Genomic DNA, 10,823 nt, shown 5'->3' on the forward strand with positions numbered 1-10,823 from the left:
ATAGTTGTTTTGCCTTGCTGGCCAAATTGCTGCTAGTCATAGAGTGTCTCTAGGATCACAAAAAAAGAGCATTTCAGGCACAGGCATGCAGCAAAGGGAAGAGATCAGTTAAAGTGGGATCTTTTCCCAGGCGTTCCAAGTACCAAGGGGAGCCTGAGCCAGGGAAGCATACAGAGGCATAGTCAACACATCTATGTGTACTGCTGAAACCAAGGGTGTGATTTGAAACCAGTTTCTACCTGTGATTTGAAACCCTCTAAACTGGTGGAGCTTGGATCAATACACTGATGGGTGAACTAAACAGACATAACCAGCTCTACACTGATTACTGCTTATCTGCCATGAGGCAGAAGCCGTTTCATTCTTCTGCTAGGAGAGCCTGTGACCGGGAATCTCATGTCCTCAGTGGTAGGTCCAGTGGGAGCTAGCCCCTGGTTAGAGACAGGGAGAATGCGTAGTCAGGGAGACAGAGGAAATTGGTTTCTGTAACACCCTTGTCCCAAGGCTAAGTAAGCTCTTTGCAGATCAGTCACAGGACAGCTGCACAACTTTTCCCTGCAGGCAGGCCTGGCACACAGGCCATTTATCCTGTTCCATACCCTGGCTTGTGAGCTGTGAAGATGAGCTCAGGAACTATATTTGCCTCCCTGTGTAGTTGTATCTTTCTATAGATCACACCCTATGTCCCCTTCTCCTTGGCACCCATGCCAGAAACTAGTAAGCAAAGGAAGGTATAAAATCAGTGGCTGGAGGTCTATCAGGAATACCTTGAACTAACGGTCCCCATTGGGAACAGGTGCTCTGGGGACAAGCAGGGACACTGCACCATCACAGCCTAGGCATTTAGCTCCCGACACTCCTCCTCCCATCACCCTGGTCTACATGTTTCACCAGGGGGGTGAATTATTTACCTTCATACTTTACTCACTGAAGGCCTGATCCAAAGCCCAGTTAAGATAACTGTCACCTTCCCACTGACTCTCAATGAGCTGTACATCAGCCCCCTCATCAAGCCCCTTTTGTTTCTAGCCAATTTTGCTTTTCTTCCACTTTTCTTCCTACTTGGCTTCATTTTTTGTAGCTATCCCATGCCCTTTCTTGGCTCTCCTGTCCTACAGCAAGGCTGTAAGGTTTGGGCTGTGAACACTACACAGAACGATTAAAAACAAATGACACACTTAAAAGAAAACTTACCTGTTTCACTGGTATTTTAAAAAACAATCCTAGAAAAAATTGTGACCAATGATGTTTGTCAGTAATCTCTATTTCATAACCAAGGAAGATGAACAAGGGGGGGCGTAAATGGAGGCCTTGACTATATAGCAAAATTATTTTGTTCTAACCCCAAATGAACAGTTATACAAGTACAGCAGCAAATGAAGAAACCCTTATTTCAATAGAAGAGTGTCCACACAGGCAGTGATAACTATTGCTACGTCTTGACTGCAGAGTTCACTTGGGTGATTGATTGGCATCCTAGACTGCAAGGCACAGCACCAAGCGACTGGATTCTCTGGCGTTCTACACTCCTCTGCAGGATGTTGGTCATACTGTGGTGTATCGCTAGGACTTTTGAAGGAAACATCCTTCGCTCCTTAGCACAGCAGTAAGCTCAGATATTCTAGAACTTTTTCCCCAGTGAATTGTGGAAAAATTGGTCCGCCTTTTTAGGCACACCATGAGAACTGCAGGAAGGCATTGGAGGACTAGCAGCATCCAAGTGACTTTAGATTCTCCCTACAAAGTGGTCAGGTTACTAGCCAAACTTAAAAGCTAAATCTGGAGCCCAGCACAAAGTCCTAGCCAGGCCAGCTAGCCTGTGTTGAAACCTTCATTGTACATGTCTGAGGGTTTTGAGTGGGGAGGAAAGGGAGGGATTGGGGCAACATTCAGGTAAGAATCCAGCTACATCTGCAGTGAAGATATACTTTGCAAGTACATAATTATGCATATTTAACTGGTTAAACCTTCCCTCCTAGGCAAGACCTCACAGGGGAGGAAAAAAGACTCCACCCAAACCATCTTTTAACACTCTGAACAATGGACAAGCCCATTAAAAAGAAAGCAGCTTGATTACCAGCAGAAAGATTTGCAGAATGGCCAGTGAAAGACTGCACTTGATGCCTAGGGGCATGGGACCTCCCACTGCTGAAGTCTGGAGAGTCAACTGTCTGAGAGAAAATCTCTTTGTGGGGGCGGGGGGGGGGGAGGTGACCTCATATGAGATTCTGGTTAGTGAAAGGACAAATGGTTTCCCCCAGGCACTTTTAACTGCTGAAATCTGCTTTGATTTTACCACAACAGCACTAGGATCATAGGGCACCTATACACGTGCGTATGCTACTACAACTGATGCTCCAGGTGCTTTAATTAGAGCAGCTCTTGTACTTTAATTACAGTACCCCTTCTACTGCCTCCTGGAGCACATGTATAAATACCCTTAATTCCCAAAGCTTGTGTCTACTAGAGATTTTTACTATTAGTCACTTGATTGTTGACTAGGTCAAGATACTTAACTCATTTACTCTACAAGATGACTGGGCTGATCTGCTCCATCTCTAGATCACAACTTGCACCTGGTTTCATAGAATCATAGAAGTAGGGTCGAAAGGGACCTTGTAGATCTTCAAGTCCAACCCCCTGCCTGGGCAGGAGGGCAACTGGGCTCAAATGACCCCAGCCAGGTAGGCATCGAGCCGCTTCTTAAAGACCCCCAGGGTAGGTGCCAGCACCACTTCCCTTGGAAGTTGGTTCCAGATCCTAGCCGCCCTAACTGTGAAGTAGTTCCTACAGATGTCTAATCTGAACCTACTCTCCAACAACTTGTGGCCGTTATTCCTTGTTATCCCAGGGGGCGCTAGGGGAAACAAGGTCTCCCCCAAACCCTTCTGGTCCCCCCTAGTGAGTTTATAGACAGTCACAAGGTCCCCCCTCAGCCTTCTCTTGTGAAGGCTGAACAGGTTCAGGTCCCATAGCCTCTCATTGTAGGGTCTGCCCTGCTGTCCCCGGATCATGCAGGTGGCCCTCCTCTGGACCCTCTCAATGTTCATCTTGGAGTCAGTGATGACTCCAAGATCCCTTTCTGCCTCCGTGCTCTCAAGAAGGGAGTTTCCCATCTTATAAGTGTGTTGCCGGTTACTACTGCCCAAGTGCAGCACTCTGCACTTTTCTGTATTGAAATGCATCCTGCTTTTGTTAGCCCACCCTTGCGACCTATCCAGGTCTTTCTGCAGTCTTTCCCTCCATACTAGCGTGCCCACCTCACCCCAAATTTTGGTATCATCAGCAAATTTGAACAGGTTACTTTTCACCCTGTTGTCCAAATCGCTGATAAAGAAATTGAACAGTGTGGGCCCAAGGACCGAGCCCTGGGGGACTCCACTGCCCACTTTCTCCCAGGTCGAATATGACCCATCCACCACCACCCTCTGAATATGACCCTTCAGCCAATTAGCAATCCATCTGACCGTGCAGGCATCGATGCCACAGTCGCCTAGTTTTTTAATGAGCATGGGGTGGGAGACAGTGTCAAAGGCCTTGCCGAAGTCCAGAAAGACTACATCCACGGCGACACCTGCATCCAATGCTTTTGTGACCTGATCGTAAAAGACAATCAGGTTGGTCTGACATGATCTGCCCTTAATGAAACCGTGCTGGTTGACCTTGAGCATCATCCCCGATGCCGGCCCGTCACAGATGTGCTCCTTGATGATCTTCTCAAAAAGTTTCCCCAGGATTGAGGTAAGACTGACGGGCCTATAGTTGCCTGGGTCCTCCCTTTCTTAAAGATGGGGACCACATTGGCTATTTTCCAATCATCTGGCACCTGGCCTGAGCACCACGCGTGCTCGTAAAGCCGTGCCAAGGGCCCAGCAATAACCCCTGCTAGTTCCCTCAACACCCTGGGGTGGAGAGCATTTGGACCTGCTGACTTGAACACGTCCAGCCCCTCCAGAAGCACTCTAACCCGGTCCACCTCAACCTTAGGTCTTGAGGCGTTCCCCTCGAGTCTGTCTTGAAACACCGTGGGGGAGTCCCGGTCCCTGCACAAGAAAATGGAGGTGAAGAATTTGTTAAAGATGTCTGCCTTCTCCTCTGGTGCAACTATCAGATTGCCCAGCACATCTTGCAGGGGCCCCACATTTCCTGGTGCCTTCTTCATCCTCCCTATATATTTGAAAAAGGACTTCTTATTATCTTTGATCTTGGACGCTAGTCCTAGCTCTATATCTGCCTTAGCTTTCCTAACAGCCCCCCTACAGGCCCAAGCAATGGAGGTATACTCTTCTTTGGAGATAAGCCCCCCCCCCCCCCCCCTTCCACCAGGTGTACACTGCCTTTTTGGGTTTCCATGGTCCAGGGTTTCCATGGCCCTGGACAGCAAATGTTTTCACTAGCTGTTTTTGGCAAAGAGGGGTAAAGAACAATTTTAAAATGACCTTAAATCATCTTTTCCTATCACCCCTTTTGCACTTGAAGGACAAGGCCTCTCTTTATTCTTGACCTGAGGAGATTTCATGCTATGATTCATCTCAGAATCATAGCATCATAGAAAATTAGAGTTGGAAGGGACCTCAAGAGATCATCTAGTCCAACCCCCAGTGCAAAGCAGGACCAGCCCCAATTAGATCATTCCTGCCAGGACTTCGTCAAGCTGGGCCTTAAAAACCTCCAAGGATAGAGATTCTACTACCACTCTAGGTAACCTGTTCCAGTGCTTCAACACCCTCCTAGAGAGAAAGTTTTTCCTAATATCCAACCTAAACTTTCCTTGCTGTAACTTGAGACCATTGCTCCTTGTTCTGTCATCTGCCATCACTGAGAACAGTTTAGGTCTAATCTTCTTTATGTCCTGGCAGAAAGCAAATTAAAGATGAAAAAATGCATATACTCAGGCAGACAGGAGGCAAAAGACCATCATGGGGAAGTGGAGAGAGGGGAATTCATACTCAATTTATGCTAAAAAAAGTTCCCCTTTCAAGGACTATGTGACATGGGCACTAACATAGCTACCACGATCGGAGACCATCATTGAAGGTTTGAACCTAGGATCTTCAGCACCAAAACCACAGACTTCCACCACTTAAAGTTAGGGAGAACCTAACAATGACAGCATGAGCTACATTTCAAAGATAGCATGAGTGCATTCATTGAGCCACTGTATTAGACTTCACCAAAACCTTTATCAAAAACATGATAAACATGAAAAACATGATAAACATGCCGTACTTTAGTTAAAAACTTGAGGAGTCTTTTCTGAAAAAGTTTCTTTTAAATGCCACTTTGATCCACTTTTCTTATTCCTCTTTGCTTTTCTTTGCCAAACATATTTAACCTGAGCTGCTGCATCATTTGGGATCTCTCTCACAGCAGCACACATGGCAGACCTGATGGTTGACAGAGATCTTCCTTCTCCCCAGGGTGATAAAACTCCCCCAGCTGTTCTCCTTACCGTACATCTTGCCCTCATCCGACAGGATGATCTTCCGCCGCCCACATGGCGGGTAAATGGCTAGCGCTTCCTGGAAGCTCTGCTCAATGTCCGGACTCCACACACCCTCAGCATCATTGTCGATCGGCTTGTCCAAGGCCTCACTGCCCCCTGAGTCGTTGCTCCCCTCAGGGGAGGTGGGAGAACTCCACTCGTTGGAGGTAATGGTGCCAGTTAGAAACTCCAAGGCGCCACTTGGAGAAGCAGCCACCGAACCTAAAAGGGCAAACATACTCCGTCTCACTCAGTGAATCTTTTCACCATGAACGCTAACAGAGTATAAGAAAAACAGCTCAGTGTTGCCCCTGTTTTGAGACCCTGGGCTGGTCACAGGCCTTTGGCTCTTCCAGGATCAGACTGTGAAGACTGTCTTTAGTTGACACAATAAAATATGCAGAAATGCACACAAGATCTCCACCAACCAGAAGAGAACCTTCTCCTCGGCAGCAGGCTCTGCTCAGAATAGCCTTCCTGGTATTGCCTTTGTTCATTAGCTTGCCATCTACTTCCAGTTCTTATCAGAAAACACACCCACTCTCTTCCTTGCCCTTGTTCTTAATTTCTCTTTCCCTCTGCATTCATTATCTTTGTAAATGCATTATTTAACGATCCAAAGCAGGCAGGACTCAGTCAGTGTGAAAGACACTACACAACATAAAGCCGTGATGAATTATCTAGTCATCGCTCAGGACTGAGGTTGGAATTTTCTTGGGTACAGTTTCACTGGGTTGGAGCGAGTGAGTGGTGTCGTTTTTAAACACTGACTTGTCTGCTTCCCAAGAAGCGGAAGCCATTTTCCAAACAAGTTCCTTAAAAGCCTGATGGACTAGTGCAGGGGGCGGGGTACTTATTTGGGCTGGAGGACCACTTAGGGGGGTTTGGTGAGCTGTTGTGGGCCAGGTCAGCACCCCCCTTGCCCTGCAACAGCTCACCAAAACTTCTTAAGTGGCTCTGCCCTGTCCACCCGTTCCGCTCCCTGATGCTGCTCCCCACCTGTCTGTGGTCCCATCTCATCCACCTGGCTAAGTACACCCAACCCACGGCATCCTGGGCCAGTCTCCATGGAGACTCTGCCCAGCTACTCCATCTGATGCTGCCAGCGGTGGGTGCGGGGTGGACAGGCAGAGGTGCCTGGAGGTAGCAGCAGAGACTGGCAGCAGCAGCTGGAAGGAGCTGCCACTGCAGGGGCTGCCAAGAACTGAGTCCGGACGCTGTGCCATTCCAGCCCCGCTGCGCACCTGGGACAGCAGGACCAGCTTCATGTGTTACCAGCTCAGGCTACTCCCTGTACCTGGGCCAGGTGGAGCCGAAGGACCTGCCATGGGCCAGATAAGAATCCCTTGGTGGGCCAAATATGTATCATGCATTTTGTCTATATAGATCGTAAGGGCTTTGGGGCAGAGAGATGCTTCTCATTATGTATTTATGCAGCAACATACTTCTGGACATTAAAATCATGCAAATAATAACAGTCATCTTATAAACCTTTGCAATAGAGAAGACCAAACCAGCCAAACAGAGGTGGTCAAACTGGGGAGGCAGGGAGCACGTGTAGTCTGTGAAGCTCTACTTGGGGGCTCACTGAACAAGTATGTATCTCCTTCAGAGTGAATTTACTGGCTGCTGTTTTGCATTGTGAGCCACTAGAGGACTGGCGATTCACAAGCCACAGATTAGGGGCCTTTAAACTAGCTAGGCCAGGGGCAGGCAAAATACAGCCCACAGGCCAGATCTAGACTGCCAACTGATGGGATCCAGCCCGTGGCTGCCCCCGTGGTGCTCTGCATGGGGCCTAGACCCACCCACTCCCACCAGGGCAGCACACACCATACTCCAGCCTGTGCCTGCTGGCCTGAGCCCCAACCAGCGTGTGCAGCTTTCAGCGGGGCTGTTTCCATGTTCCCCTCGCCTCCAGCAAGAGCTACCTAGCTGAAGCTTCCCCTCAACCCATAGTGGTGCAACAGGTGCAGGAATGGGAAGAGAAGCTGTTGCTGGAGGCGAGGGGACCAAGGTAGCCCCTGGCTGGCTGCAGCCACATTGGAAACAGCCCTGCTGGAAGCTGCATGCACTGGCAGAGGCCTGGGCCAGCAGAGCTGATCTGCTCCCATTGCCTCCAATGGAGGCTCCTCCTGCTGGTCCATTCACTGCTGAACTATTCCAGGTGGCTGGGGAGGAAAGCTTCAGCTGGATGACTCCTGCTTCAGTGTGTGGGTCTCTAGCTCCAGCTCCACCTCCGGGCTGCCTTCTACTCACTCCACCCACCTGGCACCATAAGCAGCCATGTGCAAGTACAGAAACCTATGCAGCTGAGTGGGTGGAAGGCAGCTGGGTGCTAGAGCCAGAGCCCCATGAGCTAAGGCAGAAGCTGCCTGGCTGAAGCTTCCCCCACCCGCCAGGAGTGGTGCAGCAGGGACAGGACCAGAAGGAGAAGCCTCTATTGTGGAGCAATAGGGGTAGAATAGCTCTGTTGGCCCATGTCCTAGCCAGTGCATGCAGCTTCTAGTGGAGCAGTTCCCAATGTGGCTGCAGCCAGCCAGGGGTTACTTTGCTCCACCTGTCTCCAGCAGCTGCTCCTCCTCCCACTCCTGCCCCTGCTGTGAGACTCTGGGTGGGCAGATGGGGGGAAGCTTCAGCTGGACAACTCCCACTGGAGACAAGGGGAACCGAGCAGCACCCCGCCAGCTGCAGCCCCACTAGGAACAGCCCCACCAGAAGCTGTTCACTGGCCAGGGCTGGGACCAAGGCTGGGCTGGCTCTGGTTGCCCTGTGTGGGGCTTGGCCGCATGTGGAGCATTGCAGGGGCAGCTACAGACCTCACCACCCAGTCAAGCTCTGATGCATGTACCGCACCCTTCCCCCTTCTCCTCCCCTTCCCCCTCCCTGTCCTCAGCTCTGATTGGCTCTGAACCTAGCACCCAGGCAGCCCCCACTTTACACACATGCACACATGCCCCCCCCCCCACACACACACACAACCCACACACATCCCCATGCACACATGGCCCACCCCACCTGGGGAGGGTGTGCAGGGAGCAGATCAGCCTCACCTGCCCATCCTGCTCCCAAACATTGCCCCCCACCTGCCTAAAGCCCCATATGAAGTTTTGGTAAGTTGTTGCAGGGGTAGAGAGGTTGCTGACCTGACCTGCAAAAGCTCATCAAAACTTCCTATGTAGCCCTTGGTCCACACCCTGAGCTAGGCTGTCTGTCCTGTAATACAAAAAGAAAGTGCTAAAAAAAAAATAAAAAAAAAAATAAAAAATCCCACGTTACAAGTACAGCAAGTTGAGCAGTAGGAAAAAAAAAAAAAAAAAAAAAAATCACACAGCACAATAGATAGCTCAGAAGCACCCAGCCTCTGTTTCATGAAGAGAGGAAAGGACAGAAGAGGGCTAAGGCAAGTGGGGTTAGGAGGGGGCACCACGAGGCCCCACTTTAAGCATGAAAGACACAGAGAAGAGTGTAAAGCTCAAGGATTCTCTGCTACATAGGAAAGATACCTGGAACACATTTTATGACTTAAACTGACAGCCTAAACTTACTCTGGAACAATTTCTAAGTGTAGACTGGCAGTGAATAAATATCATACGTAGAGAGAGGGTGGAAGAGAAAGGAAAGGGGAAAGAGGGAAAAACAGAAAAGCAGGATAGAGACTGCAAAGAGGAAGCAAGGGATTAAAAAGATAAACCAGAAGCGAGGAGAGGAGGGTACAAGTAGGAGCAGGCAAGGGGAGAGAGATTAGGAAGACTAGATAGCACTATGGAGATAGTGCAGCAAAGCATGAGCAGAATCTTGCCTCACATGTGAGCTGCAAGCTCTTCAGGCCAGAAATCATCTTTCTTTAGTGATTGAGCTTTGCCTAACACAAGGGCCTTGCTTTTCATTAAGGCTCATATGCACTATCACAACACAAATAATAATGAAGGGAGAAAGAGAGGTGATGGAGAAGAAGAAATACAGGAAGACTCAGGAGAAACAAGTAATAAGCCAAGGAAAAAAAGTAAAAAAAAAGGGGAGGGGGAAAATAGTGGGAAAGGGGAAAGAAATGAAGGAGAAAAGCAGAATCAAAGAAACTACTGGGTCAAGCAATTTTAAAGGGGCAGATCACCCTCCTCCTGTCTCCAGAGTTGGTGAGGGCACCTTACCTACATTCACCACCCTCCACAGACCCAGAGAACCTTTTCTATTTCAAGGCCTGTGCTGGGAAGATAACAAGGGGCTTCCCATTGTCCAAGGGCAAAATCAGGACTCCAGTCCTGAAAATCCTGAAATTGCTTAAAGAAGTATAAATTTGGGGCCCCTGTTATTTTCCTTTCTGGTTTCCGAGTCATTCGGGTTCACGCATTCAAGCTCTTCTCTGCAACTCCGAACATTACAAGTTTTTTCTCCTTACATGAAAGCAGAGATTCTCATTAATTTATGTTATTCCTGGAGCTGAGATTTCAAGGAAAGAAAACCCCCTCACTGAATCTATTTCCCACAAGACTTTGTTTTAATCTAAAGCCACAGCAGAGATACTGGTGCTCATTTTACACTTTAAAAATGCACAAAAGCCCCTGTAAACACTGTGGAAATAAAAAGATAAATGGTAATACTAAACAGGAAGTATCTAATCTGTAAGTAGCTCAGAAACCTGATGGGGAATCAAGGGACTCAACTCAGAACTGTAGTCACTGGGATTCCTGTTTCTCAACCTAACATTCCCCCCTCCCCCCCCCCCGGGGCTAGGTCCTATGCTGTGTACTTCTGTCTCTGGAGAAGGAAAATAAAGATAGTGGGGGTAGCAACCTCAGTCTTTATCAACATGACACAAAGTGCAGTGACAACTGAACCAAAATGAGGACTGCAGCTTTAAGAGACCCTGAAACCGGTGGCCAACAGTTGCTCACTGTCCGTGCCCCACTCTACTTCCCTCTGCCAGATGTCTATCACCACCAAGTCAACTTCATTGGCAGGTGCTCAGCAGAAGGTTATTCAGCTATTTAAGGGATTTTGCTCTTGAGAGTCAAAGAGAGAGTAAAGTCTGAGCTGAGGCTACTCAGGGAAACTAAAGAATGGAAAGTGGAAAAAAGGCAGTCTCTTTTGATGGCTATGAACCACCCCAATTTCTAGTGCCTGGTCTATGCTAGGGTAAAAAGGGGTGCAACACATACAAGATAAGATATAGTTTTATCACCCAGTGACTGGGAGGGAAATAGTCTGACCCAGCTAACGTTAAGCCTACAACTATATACCAATGCAAATTACCCTGGGATCAGGAACACACAGACATTTAGCCATCCAGGAAAAATTTGCATGTTAGATTTGCCTTATAGCTGAGAAGCAAAAACTA

At 48.6% G+C, this 10,823-nt stretch overlaps 1 protein-coding gene across 1 annotated transcript in view; it reads right to left on the minus strand.

Moving 5' to 3' along the window:
- The window catches only part of TEAD4 (TEA domain transcription factor 4), a 63,487-nt gene extending 57,764 nt beyond the window's left edge, over nt 1–5,723 (minus strand). Inside the window, exon 1 of the mRNA XM_019482133.2 lies at nt 5,453–5,723. Within this exon, the coding sequence (XP_019337678.1) occupies nt 5,453–5,723 (271 nt within the window). The remainder of the gene's footprint in view (nt 1–5,452) is intronic.
- Between the last annotated feature and the right edge of the window lie 5,100 nt (nt 5,724–10,823).

The sequence above is a fragment of the Alligator mississippiensis genome, chromosome 4 (genome assembly GCF_030867095.1).
Source record: "Alligator mississippiensis isolate rAllMis1 chromosome 4, rAllMis1, whole genome shotgun sequence".
Classification (NCBI taxonomy): domain Eukaryota; kingdom Metazoa; phylum Chordata; order Crocodylia; family Alligatoridae; genus Alligator; species Alligator mississippiensis.